At 43.7% G+C, this 20,173-nt stretch overlaps 1 protein-coding gene across 1 annotated transcript; it reads left to right on the top strand.

Annotated features, from left to right (window-relative positions):
- The first annotated feature begins 112 nt into the window (after positions 1 to 112).
- On the top strand, positions 113 to 2,859 carry LOC138675211 (E3 ubiquitin-protein ligase TRIM39-like). Its single transcript, XM_069763250.1, has one exon. It carries the CDS (start codon positions 132 to 134, stop codon positions 1,740 to 1,742), a length of 1,611 nt encoding a protein of 536 aa, XP_069619351.1. The 5' UTR covers positions 113 to 131; the 3' UTR covers positions 1,743 to 2,859.
- Positions 2,860 to 20,173: the final 17,314 nt, after the last annotated feature.

Raw genomic sequence — 20,173 nt, 5'->3', positions numbered from 1 at the left:
CTCCGGAGGGGTATAAAAAAATCTGGTGCCAGATTCCCTTCAAGAAGCGTAGTGAATGGGTGTAACTACAGCATTGCTAAGTATTGTGTAATAGACACTTTCAGTTTCATTTCTTCCTTCTTCCGTCAGCCATGGCGTCTGCTGATCTGAGAGACGAGCTCCTCTGCTCCATCTGTTTATCTACATTTAAGGACCCTGTAATGCTGAGATGTGGACACAACTTCTGCCGGGTCTGTATTGGTCGTGTGCTGGATACACAGGAGAAGTCGGGAGTTTATTCCTGTCCTGACTGCAGAAAAAGATTTCGGGAGCGGCCGACACTGATGAGGAACATAAATCTCCATAATGTCGCAGAACGTTTCCTGATTACTCAGCAAGAACGAGAGGAGATCACCGGGATCTGCTGCACTTACTGTGTGGACTCTCCGGTACCTGCTGTTAGATCCTGTCTACACTGTGAGGCTTCTCTGTGTGATAAACACCTGAGGGTTCACAGCAAATCACCAGAACACGTCTTATCTGAGCCCAGCACTTCTCTGGAGAAAAGGAAATGTTCTGTCCATAAGAAGATCCTGGAATATTACTGCACTGAGGACGCGGCTTGTATCTGTGTGTCCTGCAGTTTGATTGGGGAACATAATGGACATAAAATGGAGTCACTGGATGAGGCCTCAGGGAAGAAAAAGAAAATATGGAGAAATGTTCTCCAGAAACTGATCATAAAGAGAGAGGAGACTGAGGAAAGAGTCCGGAGTCTGGAGGAGCAGAGGAGAAAAGCTCAAGGAAAAGCAGCTGTAGAAGCCGAGAGAGTCACTGCCCTGTGTACAGACATCAGGAGACGGGTGGACGACCTGGAGAAGAAGGTCCTGAGTGAGATCTCCAGGCAGGAGAAGGAAGAGTCACTGTCACTGTCTACTCTTACCAAGCAGCTGGAAATAAAGAAGGACGAGCTGTCCAGGAAGATGAGACACATTGAGGAGCTGTGTAACATGACGGATCCACTGACTGTCTTACAGGAACCAGACACCGGTGACTTGTGTGATCCTGAGGAGGAGGGAGGTGATGAGGACACAGGAGGACATGATAAACAGCTCCATGATGGAGATGACCTGGATGTGGCTGTGATCTCACACACATTACACACATTATGTGAGGTAATATCAGGTATAAGGAGCGGGATCTATGTGGAGGGTCCGGCAGACATATTACTGGATGTAACCACAGCTTCTGATAATGTCCTTATATCAGACGACCTGAAAACTGCAACCTGGACAGAAGAGGAACTAAATCGTCCAGAAACAGCAGAGAGATTCCTGGGTTATAGTCAGGTGATGAGCAGGAGAGGATTTACCTCAGGACGACATTACTGGGATGTGGAGGGCAGTAGATCAGGGGGGTGGAGGGTGGGGATGTGTTATCCCAGTATAGACAGGAGGGGGCTGAAGTCAGTGATTGGAAATAATAACAAGTCCTGGAGTTTGTGGAGACATAATTGTAATCAGTATTCAGTGATACATGACAGCGAAATGATCTGGTTACCTGACAAGATCTCCAGTGATAGAGTCAGGATATGTCTGGATTATGAGGTCGGGCAGTTGTCCTTTTATGAGCTGTGTGACCCCATCAGACACTTACACACCTTCACTGCCACCTTCTCCGAGCCCCTTCATGCTATATTATGTGTATTTCGGGTACACACTAGTGGGTGCTACATAGAGAGCTCATTGAAGATAAGAACTTAATGGAAATGTGACATGAGAAAATGAAGTTTTTATAGTAAACATTTTTACCATTTTCTATGCATTGTCTAAATACAAAAAATTGAGTTTACGCTTTGGCCGCGGAGCCTCAGTGAGACTGACTTACAGTTCTGCAGAAATCCCTTTTCAGCAGTCATTAAACCATCACAGACAGGATTACAATAAAGGTAACAGATGATACAGGATTCATGGTGGACAATAGGTGATGGACACAGCTGTAAACCTCTCTGCACAATGACCCCTGCACAGGTCACAGAGCACGATCACATTACTCCTATAAAAGTCAGTACGTCACCTTCAGAACACAATTCCCTGTATCCAATGTGCATTATTATCTCGATTTAATTAGCTATAAATTATAGTCTAAAATTATACATTCACTTTAAGTAATAACACCCACGGTGATCAACTGATTGCTGCATTGACTTTCTCTTAGAAAGGGGTTGTCTTCTTGGGCCGAAGAGTGTGCATGAGTATTTACCATTATCATAACACTGATTTCTGCTGATTGATTTAATTTTGATGGTTTATCGATTATATTGTTTCAGTTTTATTAAAAAAGTCTAAAAATAAGAGAAATCACTATATATTTCACAATATAACTATATACACATCGATGCTACTGGTGGAGTTTCACATCAGATTAATATATTGGGGTTTTCTTGCTTTTTTTCCCACTTGAATATTTGACTTTGGAAAAGCTGGTTGACCACTCGACTGCTTTTAGAAATATAATGTAGTTCTCCTGATAAGCTATGTCCCTTACCTCATGTACAGGGCATTGCTTTAGTTTAGGTGTCCATGGTTATGACGACTAGCAACTATCTGTCACTATATGAGTGGTCATAACCATGGACACCTAAGTGACTGCAATGCCCTAGCATCATAGCTAATCAAGTGAACTATACAACTATACATATATTTCAAATGGAAAGTATTTGCTAATATTGTTATTATTGCACCTACTACGTACTGGGATAGGGTCTTGGAGATGGGAATACCCTTTTAGGGCATATGCCGCTTTATACCTTGATGTTAGATTATCCCTTTGTCAAATTTTTGCATACAATCATGCTAATAAAGGTGATAAAAAGCTGAATAGTGTGGAGTTAGTGATATAATGAGTGACATGCTAATGACAGCTAATACATTTATGATTGCTGGAACCACCAAAAAAATAATAGTATAGATGTTTAATGAGAAGGTGTAACACATGGACACTTCTAAAAAGCCTACAGGACTCGTGAAAACAGCTGGACTGTGTTATAGTCTTCGTGGTGCCCCCGGAAGTAATGCAGAATATCGTTTAAGTTAATCCTAATCTTTAAAGGAGTTGTCCATAATGCGAAAATTTAGAAACTGCTATTACCACTCAACCCCTAGTACTTCAATTCTGCAAAACCCGACAGAACAAGAGAAAAGTGATTTTTTTCAAGACAAGCAGAACCTTTTTTTCAAATTGTAAACAATCCCTTTAAAGAGGACCTGTCACTTGCCATAAACATGTTGTTGTTTTTTCTAACCTGTTGTGAATGCCGCTGTTCTCCCGAATCCGGCGATGTTTTTCTTTTCTACCTACGCCTCTCCGTTCCTGAGATATGACCCTCTCTTTCCTAAATATAAATCTATTTTTTTTTAGCCAAATGGGTGCCATATTCAAGAATTCAAAAATTTTAAACCACACCCACTTGGATAAAAATCTATGGAGGGAAGAAGAGGCCATATCTCAGGAACGGAGAGGCGCAGGACCAAAAGAAAAACATCGCTGCATTCAGGAAAACGGAGGCATTTACACCAGGTAAAAATTATATCTTTATGGAAAATAACAGGTCCTAATAAGGATTACCATGTTATCACACTAAGGACACTCTCTGCTCATGGTATGAATGGCTGTCAGTAGCATTTTGTGTATTTATTATGCTAGTGCCGACATATTCCGCAGCACTTTATAGACATCATCATCACACACAATTTAGATTCCCAATCAGTATGTCTTTGGAGAGTCGGAGGAAACTCATAGAAACACGGGGAGAATGTACAAACTCCTTGCAGATGTTGTCCTTGGCCTGATTTGAACCCAGGACCCCAGCGCTGCAAAGCAACAGGGCTAAACACTGAGCCACTTTGTTCCCCTTTAACAAATCACAAGCAGATGTTGTCAAAGAACCATGGCTGATCGAAGCGCCTGCAGATCCTGCTCCTTGAGACGTTGCTGTAAATCCTTGTCCCTCTGGAACTCCCGCTCAGTCAGCTGGTAGAATTCCTCCAGTCTCTTGGAGACTCTGCTCTTGGATCCTTCTTGCCTTTGTTGGTGTCTTCTCCGGTCCTGGAGAGCAGCATCATGTTGTCTTTGTCGTGTAATCATCTGGCTGTGGAGCAGCTCCTATGAGATTGGGAAAATAGATCACAGAATTGCTTAAAACGAAATTATATAAATTACGAATAATGCAGAATAAATGACAAATTCTTAGTAGCATATTAGATAGGCAATTATCTAATGACAAATAATTCCACACTCATAAATATACAGCTCTGGCAAAAATTAAGAGACCACTGCACAGTTGTATAAAAATCAGCTTCTCTCCATGTCTGACGGCCATTCCATTCCAGTGTCAGTTGAATTCCAACCATAGTTCACCTCATTCCACTTAATGTGCTTCTGATTAGGTGATCACCTGAACCAAATCTTATTTAACGAAGGAAAGTATAAAAAACCCGTCTGTGGTGTTCACAATCATCCTGCAATAGGACAAGCTGGATGGCAAAACAAGAGTAATATCCCAAAAGTAACAGGAATGAACAAATAACTTATAACCATGCCAAAGGAGTTGAAAAGAAAAGTCTTGAGTGAGGAAAAGAAGAACTCAATTCTGGCTTTATTAGCAGAGGGACACAGTGAGCGTCATATTGCCTCCATCCTTAATATTTATAAGACGGCAGTCCATTAAAACAAGGTCAAGCAGCAGACAATGGGAACAACAAAGCTACAGACCGGCAGAGGGCGAAAACGACTCTCCACTGACCGGGATGACTGTCATCTTCGAATGTCACTCAGCAACCGCAGGATGACATCAAGTGACCTACAAAAGGAATGGCAAAAGGCAGCTGGGGTGAAGTGCACGGCAAGAACAGTTCGTAACAGGCTCCTAGAGGCAGGACTCAAGTCACGTAAAGCTAGAAAAAAGCCTTTCATCAATGAGAAGCAAAGGAGAGCCAGGCTAAAGTTTGCCAAAGACCATAAGGATTGGACCATAGAGGACTGGAGTAAGGTAATCTTCTCTGATGAGTCTAATTTTCAGCTTTGCCCAACACCTGGTTGTCTAATGGTTAGACAGAGAACTGGAGAGGCGTACAAGCCACAGTGTCTGCACCCACTGTGAAATTTGGTGGAGGATCAGTGATGATCTGGGGATGCTTCAACAAGGTTGGAATTGGGCAGGTTGTTCTTTGCGTAGGACGCATGAATCAAGGTTATCCTGGAAAATCAGTTGATTCCTTCTGCTCAGGCAATGTTCCCCAACTCTGAGGACTGTTTTTTTTCCAGCAGGACAATGCGCCATGCCACACAGCTAGGTCAATCAAGGTGTGGATGAAGGACCACCACATCAAATCCCTGTCATGGCTGCCCAATCTCAAGACCTGAAATCCATTGAAAACCTCTGTAATGTAATCAAGAGGAAGATGGATAGTCACAAGCCATCAAACAAAGAACTGCTGACATTATTGTACCAGGTGTGAGATAAGGTCACCCAAAAGCCGCGTGAAAGACCGGTGGAAAGCTGCCAAGACGCATGAAAGCTGTGAATAAAAATCATGGTTATTCCACAAAATATTGATTTCTGAAGTCGTCCTGAGTTAAAACATTAGTATTGTTGTTTCTAAATGATTCTGAACTTGTTTTTTTTTTTGCATTATTTGAGGTCTGCAAGCAATACATATTTTTGTTATTTTGACCATTTCTGATTTTCAGAAAATGAATACAAAATGTATTGCTTGGAACTTCGGAGACATGTTGTCAGTAGTTTATAGAATAAAAGAACAATTTACATTTTACTCAAAAATATACCTATAAAGAGAAAAATCAGACAAACTGAACATTTTGCAGTGGGTACTTAATTTTTGCCAGAGCTGTATACCGTACTCACCTTATACTTCTCATCTTTCTCCTGGTGTTTATGGATCATCTCCAGATCTAGATTCTCTCTCTGCTGCCGAAAGTCCCTCCAGAACTGGACTTTCTGATCCTCCCTCTTCCACTCCACAATGTACCATCATCTAAGAAAAATATAGACTAGAGTCATCATTTCTAATTTATTGAAGTCACTGTTCTTTTTTTGTCTTGTCGTATTCGCTGACTTTTTTTATGACCCAAAGTCTTCAAAATGCACAAAGAAAAGAATCCAGCGTGATGGCAGGAAAGTGAATAAAATGCCCAGTATTTATTGCAGAATCAAATGAATAAAATGATGGTGATATTCGGCTCTGGCCTGTGTGAATACAACCTACGCGTTTCAGCTCAGAAGAGTCTTATTCATGGTTGTGGATCAGTGTGTATTGGCCTTACTTATATATATGTCACTGCCAGGCCGCACTGACACATCACTCACCACGTGGGGTTGTTAATTCCAAATTCAAAGTGAAATCACCTGTTGGAATGATAACCCATGACACAGAAAGATAAAGACAAGTTCATTAAAAACAATAGTGAGTGAATGAGACAAGTTGTATATACAATAATAATTTACAAACTGCTAAACAAATGGACATAAATTCCTACACAGTTTCAACTTGCAAATAAGCAAAAGTCCCTGAACAGATGACGAAATGTAAGAATATTGTAATTTGTCATCCTGATTAAGCATAGGGATGTATTTTTTGATGATCCGTATCACAACCTTGTATTGTGTACACAATCAGGATGTCAAATGACACGATATCCTGGAAAATATGGATATTAGATATGTTGCCAGGAAAGTCACATAGAAATAGTCAGAGGTTGCAATATCACAGAGAAAATGCAGAGATCCTGCTTAATATCAGACCACAGTAGAGCAGGGGAAAGTTAATATAGATGTAGCTAATTAATATGAATGATCCTTAATAAAGTCTAAAGTGCTGCAAAAAAAAGTGTGCATCACAATAAGGAAACAAAGTAGTAGTAAGAACTTACATGTGCTGAATAGTGTACAATGTGGGATCTCCCGCCACCCCAACGCACGTTTCTTGAGATGACTTCCTCAGGAAGATGGAAAGATAGTGGCAAAGGGCCCTTAGGGCCTATTTATACAGGTTGATAATTGGGAACAGGTGTGCCAATCGATGCCCGTTTCATGATTATTAAACAGGTATGCAGTCATCTGACTAATGAAAAATACACTTGTTCATCAGTGAGATGACTTTTCAGCAAGTTTACAAATTATCACGCTCGGCAGCACATTGTACTGAGTCAAGAGGAGATGTGCTGCTGATAACATGATGTTCTATGCACACAGAACCATCGTTCTATGCATATAGTATTGTGGTTCGCATTAAAGGAAACCTGTCACCCCCAAAAATCGATGGTGAGACACCCATCGGACCCGGACCGCAGCGGGACCGCCTCTGGGTGAGTATAATCTAACCTCTTTTTCTCCTCTTTTAGGATACATCGGGGGCTTATCTACAGCATTACAGAATGCTGTAAATAAGCCCCTGATGACGGTGAGCTTACCTCACCAGCGATTTTGGGGGTGACAGGTTCCCTTTAAGCACGATCAACAAACAACTGTATTGGCTTGCATGTTGCAGATTGGAGGGCATTTAAAGGCCGTTGTCGGACCATCTATATGGCTCCTTACAAGGGAAGTCTGCTGCTAAGAATCTAGACTCGGGGCTACTTGTACTACTGAAGACATTGGTGCCCCCCAGCCTTTCTGGTGCCTGAGGTGGCCAGTGAAATATTACCTCATTACACCTCATTAGAGGAGATGGAATCTAGCTTCGGCCTAGGGTTTCTGACAATCCAACACTGATTTACTGTCAAATGTTCTAAGGCCTAATTTCCATCACAATCTTTGGAGAAGTCAGAAGACCTCATAATAAGGGACAGATTGGCACCAAATAGGGGACTCCTGACCCGGCCCAAACCCATGTTTTCCTTTTTCCCACCTCATGTTGTTTTTTGTCTCTAGGAAAAATTGCCTGCTAAAGAGTAGGCCCTCACCGTCTCTCCACAGCACCATCTTACTCTATCCTAATCCATCTCAAACCTCCCAGGTCTCCACTCCATGTTCCCTCCTAAACACCCTCGGTCACACCGGTTCCTCGCTCCAAGTTCCTGGTCTTCGTTGCTCTTTATACTGGACAGACTGGCTGAGCCGGTCGGCTAAATCAACACCATGAAAAGAAAAAGACAGATAATCTTTTTTTGCTGCACTGGTGATAAATGTTTATAAAGCTGGATATAGAGAAGACTAAAATATTCTGACCCCGGATCATTTCAAGAATTGTGAGCCATTGAGATGAAGATTATTTGTATCTATCAGCTTAGTAGCTGCAACAGAGAAACTGAATGTATTAGACGACCCAGAAGGAGATATTTGTAGTTGGTTCTTCTATCGGTGTAAGGTTACTTGGATGCCAAAGTTTAGGGTGTGACAGTGTAAAGAATTTTTTCAACAGTTCTTGTTCACGGCTTATTCATCTGTTGGTGGCTGTTGAGGGTCTCCTCATAGATAGTTTCAGTTTAGAGATGATATTTGTATTTTTATACCTTGGTGTTTACAGTACACACTACTTGCATGAGAGGTGGTGATGACCATCTTAGTCTTCTTAATGTTTTTTTCATTAATTTCCCTGCTTTGCATCTCGGCTTTGGGAAAATGGCCGCCGCGATCTCTAATGCGCACGCGCGGCATCCCGCGGCCATTTTCCTGAAGCCCCGTGCAGCAGAGCACTCGATCTGCGCACGCGCGGCCCCAGGAAGATGGCCGCCCCCACCGACGAAAGGGATGACAGCGCAGATCGCGCGCTGCTTGTTCACCACTACGCCACCAACGTAAAGCTGAGGAAGAACCAGCGATGTCACCACGCCCTCCCGATCTGACCAGCCTGATTGACAGGCAAAAACGGCGACTTTGGTAAGTTATTTCTCAGCATAGGTGGGGAATCGGGGTACACTACATACACTATAGTAACACACAGCGCAGGCCCTATTTAACAGTATTTATATCTCAATCTCAAAAAACGGGGTGACAGGTTCCCTTTAAAGGATCTGGGAATGTTTAGCTTGCAAAGAAGAAGGCTAAGAGGAGAATTGCTGTCTTCAAATATCTGAAGGGTTGTCACAGCGTAGAGGGATCATTCTCATTTGCGCATGGAAAGACTAGAAGCAATGGAATGAAACAGATTAGATATTAGAAAAAAACATTTTGATGGTGTGGGTGATCAATGAGTGGAACAGGCTGCCACGAGAGTTGGTGAGTTCTCCTTCAATGGAAGTCTTCAAACAGAGGCTGGACAGACATCTGTCTGGGATGGTTTAGTGAATCCTGCTTTGAGCAGGGGGTTGGATACGATTATCCTGGAGGGTCCCTTCCAACTCTAACATTCTATGATTCTATGATTCTAATTCCATAGGTTTATTGTGAAGTCCTACTTCAATGGCGGTGGAAGTGACAGTTCTTTCTCTCTTCCCCAGTTAGAATCAATCCCATATGTTCAATATGAGGGTGATACTTCATATAACAGCGCTTATTGGTGATAGCTTCAAGACACCTCCTGTATGGAGAAAATAGTTGAATATAGCTAAACTCAGCTGTGTTTCTCCTTCTTCCACAATGACTATTGGGACCTTATCTAAAAGGTGTTAGTCACCTGTTCTATTCTCCCAGCATTTTGTAAGCATGCAGGAGGTTAGACCAGGAGATCATTACATGTAACAAACTGAGAAACCTGCTCTAAGCTATGGTAGAGGAGCGTGACTGCCTTCTTATGATTGATCAGCATTGTAGAGGGAGAAGAAGTACACGCCCCCAATGACTACTAACTGATAACATCCAATTGGATTTATAAATAATTAGCTCATTAGGTGGCAGATACTTTGGTTGCTAATAGCTCAGCCACAGACAGGCAAGATTAAAAAAACAACAACACAAAACAACATTTTATTCCGCTCTGCATCCACCATTACATTGTGTGTCCAATTCAACATGAAACATTTGGTGCAAGGCACTCTTAAAACAGAAAGAAAAAAGGCTGAAAAGTTGGACCTTGAAATAATAATTTAGTCAATATAAGTAATCTGTGTTCCAAAATGTACCATTGATTTCAACAAGTCGTTGTACAATGAAGACTTTATAAGGCTGCATCAATGGAAAAATAAAAATCTTATGTTACTAGTAATGTGGTGATGTGATAAATCATAAAAACTGTATAAAGGGAGCATTGCTGTAATTGTAACAAATTGCATCATAAATATATAAAGTCATTTATATTTATCACAAAGGGAATGGCTGAAAAAGAAATCCCCCAGAAGATGAGGAATTGGTATTTGCTGTTTTATTTCTATTGTCGTCAAAAAAATTAATTTAAAAAATGTATTCCCTAATTTAATCTCCAAAATAATGATGTTAACAGATAGACTCATGCCATTAAAAAACAAGCCTTCATGTGGCTAAATTTATAGAAAAAATAAGCAAAAAAAATATGGTTTTCAGAAATGAAAAAAAATCTTGCTGCAGAGATGAGCAAAAAATATGACTGTGCCAAAATTTTCCAAAAAATTCAATTTGAGGTCAATAAATTTGCACAAATATTAATACTTGAAAGCTTTCAATTGCTTATAAAATACACATGGAGGGAGAAGAGAGAAAAATAAGAACTTACACTCTACAGGAGAGAGAGGACCCCACTGACCATAAGAGCTTACACTCTACAGGAGAGAGAGGACCCCACTGACCATAAGAGCTTACACTCTACAGGAGAGAGAGGACCCCACTGACCATAAGAGCTTACACTATACAGGAGAGAGAGGACCTCACTGACCATAAGAGCTTACACTCTACAGGAGAGAGAGGACCCCACTGACCATAAGAGCTTACACTCTACAGGAGAGAGGACCCCACTGATCATAAGAGCTTACACTCTACAGGAGAGAGAGGACCCCACTGACCATAAGAGCTTACACTCTACAGGAGAGAGGACCCCACTGATCATAAGAGCTTACACTCTACAGGAGAGAGAGGACCCCACTGACCATAAGAGCTTACACTCTACAGGAGAGAGAGGACCCCACTGACCATAAGAGCTTACAATCTACAGGAGAGAGAGGACCCCACTGACCATAAGAGCTTACACTCTACAGGAGAGAGAGGACCCCACTGACCATAAGAGCTTACACTCTACAGGAGAGAGAGGACCCCACTGACCATAAGAGCTTACACTCTACAGGAGAGAGAGGACCCCACTGACCATAAAAGCTTACACTCTACAGGAGAGAAAGGACCCCACTGACCATAAGAGCTTACACTCTACAGGAGAGAGAGAGGACCCCACTGACCATAAGAGCTTACACTCTACAGGAGAGAGAGGACCCCACTGACCATAAGAGCTTACACTCTACAGGAGAGAGGACCCCACTGACCATAAGAGCTTACACTCTACAGGAGAGAGAAGACCCCACTGACCATAAGAGCTTACACTCTACAGAAGAGAGAGGACCCCACTGACCATAAGAGCTTACACTCTACAGGAGAGAGAGGACCCAACTGACCATAAGAGCTTACACTCTACAGGAGAGAGAAGACCCCACTGACCATAAGAGCTTACACTCTACAGGAGAGAGGACCCCACTGACCATAAGAGCTTACACTCTACAGGAGAGAGAGGACCTCGCTGACCATAAGAGCTTACACTCTACAGGAGAGAGAGGACCCCACTGACCATAAGAGCTTACACTCTACAGGAGAGAAAGGACCCCACTGAACATAAGAGCTTACACTCTACAGGAGAGAGAGGACCCCACTGACCATAAGAGCTTACACTCTACAGGAGAGAGAGGACCTCACTGACCATAAGAGCTTACACTCTACAGGAGAGAGAGGACCCCGCTGACCATAAGAGCTTACACTCTACAGGAGAGAGAGGACCTCACTGACCATAAGAGCTTACACTCTACAGGAGAGAGAGGACCCCACTGACCATAAGAGCTTACACTCTACAGGAGAGAGAGGACCTCACTGACCATAAGAGCTTACACTCTACAGGAGAGAGAGGACCCCACTGACCATAAGAGCTTACACTCTACAGGAGAGAGAGGACCCCACTGACCATAAGAGCTTACAATCTACAGGAGAGAGAGGACCCCACTGACCATAAGAGCTTACACTCTACAGGAGAGAGAGGACCCCACTGACCATAAGAGCTTACACTCTACAGGAGAGAGAGGACCCCACTGACCATAAGAGCTTACACTCTACAGGAGAGGGAGAGGACCCCACTGACCATAAGAGCTTACACTCTACAGGAGAGAGGACCCCACTGACCATAAGAGCTTACACTCTACAGGAGAGAGAGGTCCCCACTGACCATAAGAGCTTACACTCTACAGGAGAGAAAGGACCCCACTGACCATAAGAGCTTACACTCTACAGGAGAGAGAGAGGACCCCACTGACCATAAGAGCTTACACTCTACAGGAGAGAGAGGACCCCACTGACCATAAGAGCTTACACTCTACAGGAGAGAGGACCCCACTGACCATAAGAGCTTACACTCTACAGAAGAGAGAGGACCCCACTGACCATAAGAGCTTACACTCTACAGGAGAGAGAGGACCCCACTGACCATAAGAGCTTACACTCTACAGGAGAGAGAAGACCCCACTGACCATAAGAGCTTACACTCTACAGGAGAGAGGACCCCACTGACCATAAGAGCTTACACTCTACAGGAGAGAGAGGACCCCACTGACCATAAGAGCTTACACTCTACAGGAGAGAAAGGACCCCACTGAACATAAGAGCTTACACTCTACAGGAGAGAGAGGACCCCACTGACCATAAGAGCTTACACTCTACAGGAGAGAGGACCCCACTGACCATAAGAGCTTACACTCTACAGGAGAGAGAGGACCCCACTGACCATAAGAGCTTACACTCTACAGGAGAGAGAAGACCCCACTGACCATAAGAGCTTACACTCTACAGGAGAGAGGACCCCACTGACCATAAGAGCTTACACTCTACAGGAGAGAGAGGACCCCACTGACCATAAGAGCTTACACTCTACAGGAGAGAAAGGACCCCACTGAACATAAGAGCTTACACTCTACAGGAGAGAGAGGACCCCACTGACCATAAGAGCTTACACTCTACAGGAGAGAGGACCCCACTGACCATAAGAGCTTACACTCTACAGGAGAGAGAAGACCCCACTGACCATAAGAGCTTACACTCTACAGAAGAGAGAGGACCCCACTGACCATAAGAGCTTACACTCTACAGGAGAGAGAGGACCCCACTGACCATAAGAGCTTACACTCTACAGGAGAGAGAAGACCCCACTGACCATAAGAGCTTACACTCTACAGGAGAGAGAGGACCCCACTGACCATAAGAGCTTACACTCTACAGGAGAGAAAGGACCCCACTGAACATAAGAGCTTACACTCTACAGGAGAGAGAGGACCCCACTGACCATAAGAGCTTACACTCTACAGGAGAGAGAAGACCCCACTGACCATAAGAGCTTACACTCTACAGGAGAGAGAGGACCCCACTGACCATAAGAGCTTACACTCTACAGGAGAGAAAGGACCCCACTGAACATAAGAGCTTACACTCTACAGGAGAGAGAGGACCTCACTGACCATAAGAGCTTACACTCTACAGGAGAGAGAGGACCTCGCTGACCATAAGAGCTTACACTCTACAGGAGAGAGGACCCCACTGACCATAAGAGCTTAGACTCTACAGAAGAGAGAGGACCCCACTGACCATAAGAGCTTAGACTCTACAGAAGAGAGAGGACCCCACTGACCATAAGAGCTTACACTCTACAGGAGAGAGAGGACCCCACTGACCATAAGAGCTTACACTCTACAGGAGAGAGAAGACCCCACTGACCATAAGAGCTTACACTCTACAGGAGAGAGAGGACCCCACTGACCATAAGAGCTTACACTCTACAGGAGAGAAAGGACCCCACTGAACATAAGAGCTTACACTCTACAGGAGAGAGAGGACCCCACTGACCATAAGAGCTTACACTCTACAGGAGAGAGAGGACCTCACTGACCATAAGAGCTTACACTCTACAGGAGAGAGAGGACCCCACTGACCATAAGAGCTTACACTCTACAGGAGAGAGAGGACCCCACTGACCATAAGAGCTTACACTCTACAGGAGAGAGAAGACCCCACTGACCATAAGAGCTTACACTCTACAGGAGAGAGAGGACCCCACTGACCATAAGAGCTTACACTCTACAGGAGAGAAAGGACCCCACTGAACATAAGAGCTTACACTCTACAGGAGAGAGAGGACCCCACTGACCATAAGAGCTTACACTCTACAGGAGAGAGAGGACCCCACTGACCATAAGAGCTTACACTCTACAGGAGAGAGAGGACCTCACTGACCATAAGAGCTTACACTCTACAGAAGAGAGAGGACCCCACTGACCATAAGAGCTTACACTCTACAGGAGAGAGAGGACCCCACTGACCATAAGAGCTTACACTCTACAGGAGAGAGAAGACCCCACTGACCATAAGAGCTTACACTCTACAGGAGAGAGAGGACCCCACTGACCATAAGAGCTTACACTCTACAGGAGAGAAAGGACCCCACTGAACATAAGAGCTTACACTCTACAGGAGAGAGAGGACCCCACTGACCATAAGAGCTTACACTCTACAGGAGAGAGAGGACCTCACTGACCATAAGAGCTTACACTCTACAGGAGAGAGAGGACCTCGCTGACCATAAGAGCTTACACTCTACAGGAGAGAGAGGACCCCGCTGACCATAAGAGCTTACACTCTACAGGAGAGAGAGGACCTCACTGACCATAAGAGCTTACACTCTACAGGAGAGAGAGGACCCCACTGACCATAAGAGCTTACACTCTACAGGAGAGAGAGGACCTCACTGACCATAAGAGCTTACACTCTACAGGAGAGAGAGGACCTCGCTGACCATAAGAGCTTACACTCTACAGGAGAGAGAGGTCCCAACTGACCATAAGAGCTTACACTCTACAGGAGAGAGAGGACCTCGCTGACCATAAGAGCTTACACTCTACAGGAGAGAGAGAGGACCCCACTGACCATAAGAGCTTACACTCTACAGGAGAGAGAAGACCCCACTGACCATAAGAGCTTACACTCTACAGGAGAGAGAGAGGACCCCACTGACCATAAGAGCTTACACTCTACAAGAGAGAGAAGACCCCACTGACCATAAGAGCTTACACTCTACAGGAGAGAGAGGACCCCACTGACCATAAGAGCTTACACTCTACAGGAGAGAGAGGACCCCACTGACCTTAAGAGCTTACACTCTACAGGAGAGAGAGGACCTCACTGACCATAAGAGCTTACACTCTACAGGAGAGAGAGGACCTCACTGACCATAAGAGCTTACACTCTACAGGAGAGAGAGAGGACCCCACTGACCATAACAGCTTACACTCTACAGGAGAGAGAGGACTCCACTGACCATAAGAGCTTACACTCTACAGGAGAGAGAGGTCCCCACTAACCATAAGAGCTTACACTCTACAGGAGAGAGAGGACCCCACTGACCATAAGAGCTTACACTCTACAGAAGAGAGAAGACCCCACTGACCATAAGAGCTTACACTCTACAGGAGAGAGAGAGGACCCCACTGACCATAAGAGCTTACACTCTACAGGAGAGAGAGAGGACCCCACTGACCATAAGAGCTTACACTCTACAGGAGAGAGAGAGGACCCCACTGACCATAAGAGCTTACACTCTACAGGAGAGAGAGGATCACACTGACCATAAGAGCTTACACTCTACAGGAGAGAGAGAACACCACTGACCATAAGAGCTTACACTCTACAGGAGAGAGAGAGGACCCCACTGACCATAAGAACTTACACTCTACAGGAGAGAGAGAGGACCCCACTGACCATAAGAGCTTACACTCTACAGAAGAGAGAGAACACCACTGACCATAAGAGCTTACAGTCTACAGGAGAGAGAGGAACCCAATGACCGTAAGAGCTTACACTCTACAGGAGAGAGAGGACCCCACTGACCATAAGAGCTTACACTCTACAGGAGAGAGAGGACCCCACTGACCATAAGAGCTTACACTCTACAGGAGAGAGAGGTCCCCACTAACCATAAGAGCTTACACTCTACAGGAGAGAGAGGACCCCACTGACCATAAGAGCTTACACTCTACAGGAGAGAGAAGACCCCACTGACCATAAGACCTTACACTCTACAGGAGAGAGAGAGGACCCCACTGACCATAAGAGCTTACACTCTACAGGAGAGAGAGGACCCCACTGACCATAAGAGCTTACACTCTACAGGAGAGAGAGGATCCCACTGACCATAAGAGCTTACACTCTACAGGAGAGAGAGAGGACCCGCTGACCATAAGAGCTTACACTCTACAGAAGAGAGAGGACCCCACTGACCATAAGAGCTTACACTCTACAGGAGAGAGAGGACCCCACTGACCATAAGAGCTTACACTCTACAGGAGAGAGAGGACCCCACTGACCATAAGAGCTTACACTCTACAGGAGAGAGAGGTCCCCACTAACCATAAGAGCTTACACTCTACAGGAGAGAGAGGACCCCACTGACCATAAGAGCTTACATTCTACAGGAGAGAGAAGACCCCACTGACCATAAGACCTTACACTCTACAGGAGAGAGAGAGGACCCCACTGACCATAAGAGCTTACACTCTACAGGAGAGAGAGGACCCCACTGACCATAAGAGCTTACACTCTACAGGAGAGAGAGGTCCCCACTAACCATAAGAGCTTACACTCTACAGGAGAGAGAGGACCCCACTGACCATAAGAGCTTACACTCTACAGGAGAGAGAAGACCCCACTGACCATAAGACCTTACACTCTACAGGAGAGAGAGGATCCCACTGACCATAAGAGCTTACACTCTACAGAAGAGAGAGGACCCCACTGACCATAAGAGCTTACACTCTAAAGGAGAGAGAGAGGACCCTGCTGACCATAAGAGCTTTTTATGCACAATTTTTTACCTATTTTGATGCATTTTTACCCGTTTTTTGCATAAGTTTTTCATATGTTTTCCCATTCCTGGGTGAAATCTGCAGCAAAAACACTGAACGAATGAACAAGCTGTTGCAAATTTGGAAGTTAAAAATAAGCAAGGTGTGCGTGAGACTTCAAGAATCTCATTCACTTTGCTGGCACTAGTAAATCCTTCAGCTTGTGTGACAAATCTGAGCAGAAAAAAAACGCGATAAAACAGCAATGTGTGTACGGAGACTTACCAGTGACTCTAGAGATGGAAACAACTTTGCTATACAAACCGTGTCCCACTGGTATCCGGTGAACTCTGATGACCGAGGTTCTGACCAGCACTGTGCAAAGTGTGATAATCCAGAAGATGTGACACATGCAGGGCATTATGGGATGGCCCACACGGCAACGCAAAGTGATATTTTCCCGCTTTCTGATGCTTCACTAGTGTAAGGAATGGCGCTGGTCAAATTTTTTTTTCTTCAAACGGCAAATAGAAACTCAAAATGTTTGAATTCACGTGAAACCACGAAGTGTAGACAGAAAGCTGCAAATCAGTGGTGTGGGCGGGGTTATAAAAAGCTCAGCATTCAGAGAACTACTACAGATTTTAATCCCTTCACCCCCAGCCTGTTTTCAATTCTGACCAGTGTGGTAATAACTCTGGAACGCTTCAACAGATCCCAGCGATTCTGAGAATGTTTTCTTGTGAAACATTACACTTCATGTTAGTGATATATTTAGACCAATATTTTTTGCGTTTATGTGTGAAAATTTTGGCAAAAATTTTGCAATTTTCAAACTTTTAATTTTTATGCCCTTAAACCAAAGAGTTATGTCACGCAGAAATAGTTAATAAATAGCATTTCCCACTTGTCTACTTTACACCTGCATCAGTTTTGAAAACATAATATTATTTTGTTAGGAAGTTAGAAGGGTTAAAAGTTGATCAGCGATTTCCCAAATTTCCAACAAAATTTACAAAACCGATTTTTTTTTTAGGGACCAAATCATATTTGAAGTCACTTTGAGGGGCCTTTATGACAAAAATACCCAAAAGTGACACCATTTTTAAAAACTGCACCTCTGAATGAGGTCAAAACCACATTCAAGAAGTTTATTAACCCTTCAGGAGATTCACAGGAATTAAAGCAATCTGGAAGAAATAAAATACAAATTTTACCTTTTCCACAAAAATGTTAATTTAGCTCAAAATTTTGCATTTTCACAAGGGTACCAGGAGAAAATAGACAATATTATTTTTGCCCCAAGTTTTTAATTTTCAAAAGGCGAAAATGAATGGTACACTTTGTTACTCAATTTCTTTAGAGTACACCGATACCCCATATGTATTCGAAATCTATATTTGAGGCACATTGCACAGCTCAGAAGGGAAGGAGCGCCATATTGGAGTACCTTCTGCTGCACTGGTTTTAGGGTACCGTATCACATTGGCAGAGCCTCTAAGATTCCAGTACAGCAGAACCCCTGTATATGTGACTGCATTTTACAAACTACACCCCCCAATGAATTAATCTAAGGGTGCGGTGATCATATTGACACCACATGCGCCTCACATAACGTTATACCATTGGGTGGTGAAGAATGAATAATTACATTTTTACCATAAAATTGCTGTTTTAGCCCCAAATTTTACAATTTCACAAGGAGACATGGGTAAAAATGGCACCAAAATTTTTCACAAATGTTCTGCTGAAAGTGGAAATACCCCATATGTGTCTGTACAGAACTGCTTAGCCACACGGCGAGACTCAGGAGGGACTTAGCTCTATTTGAACGTTTGACAAATTATCGTAGAACAGTTTGCGGACTCCATATACAGAGCCCCCCTCAAGTGACCTCATTTTGGAGAATTTTTCTACAGGTATAGTGAGTATTTTGACTCCATAGGTGTTTTCCAGAAACAAGCAGCAGTGGATGTTGCCAAGTGAAAATTGCAAGTTGCCATTGTATTGACTAGTACGTTGTAGTGACCAATACATTATGCCCAACTCGTGCTTCAGGAGACATGCACCCATAAATTAAGCAGGCTTTTGTTGCTACAGAAATGCCAAACATGTGGACGCTAAATGTGGTTTAGGCACACTGGGGTTCAGAAGGGAGAGGAACATTTGAATTTGGTAGAGCAGACGTCACTGGATATCACTTGCTGAGTGAGGAGCCATAGCGCTTGTCCAGAACCTTTGTTCTACCAGGAATGTGGAAGCTCCTATATTTCCATTGACACATGACGGACCTGATTGGGGACTTGCTTTTTTGTGGATTGAGTTGAAGCTTTTATTGGGAACATTTTACATAATATTTTGGATCACATTTATCCTGTGCTCTACGCTGAGCACTTACATCTTGGTTCCCATCTAAACGTCCGAATTATGGGATTCAGATTAAACCCTGGATGATTCCATACTCTGGAATTCATCAGCCTCTGTTCAGCTGTGTCCTTCTTTCATGTACGCTTAAAAGATGGACACCGCCGGATCAAGGGTCAGACGGCGTCTACAGTGACTCCTTCTGCCTTATTATAGGAATCTTCCGGCATGGATTCCGCCTGAATCACATGTTTCAGAGATTTACACGTAAACCCCAGTGTCAGAGCTCAGTGTAGACAACAGGATAAATGTTACCCAATCAGGGGCAGATTAAGAGTAGCCATGGCCTCGGGTTTAGAATGCGTAGCTCCCCACCCCAATGTATCACGCGACATGTGACATAATCCCCTTTGATAAAACATGTGATAGGTCATGTAAGTAACACACAGGTTCTTCGGTACATATCTGTACATGGAAAACGTCAGAGATAGCGGCACTCTATGCGCACCGTACACATTTTTCCCTTATATGCAGTATACATAACATAGCACTGTACAAAATAGTTTTATTTATTTTTTTTTAATTTTATTATTTTTTAAAATATTTTTATATTTTTTTTTTACTTAGTCCCTCTATGGGACTTTAACTTTCATTAGTCTGATCCCTGGTATAATGTTAGCCCCCCACGTGAACCCAGAAGAAATACGGCGGGGGTCTCATGGCCTCATAGACCCTATAGGTTTTAATATGGCAATTTTTCTATGGGTCATTTAAAGGTCAGGTCAGTCAGATGAGGTGAGGAGAAACTGATTTTATCCAGTTCCTT

The sequence above is a fragment of the Ranitomeya imitator genome, chromosome 4 (genome assembly GCF_032444005.1).
Source record: "Ranitomeya imitator isolate aRanImi1 chromosome 4, aRanImi1.pri, whole genome shotgun sequence".
Taxonomy (NCBI): domain Eukaryota; kingdom Metazoa; phylum Chordata; class Amphibia; order Anura; family Dendrobatidae; genus Ranitomeya; species Ranitomeya imitator.
The sequence above is the reverse complement of the archived record's forward strand: the minus strand, read 5'-3'. Positions and strand labels throughout refer to the sequence as shown.

Excerpts from the sequence above, each read along its gene's own strand:
- LOC138675211 (XM_069763250.1), top strand. The coding sequence starts at position 132 with ATGGCGTCTGCTGATCTGAGAGACGAGCTCCTCTGCTCCATCTGTTTA.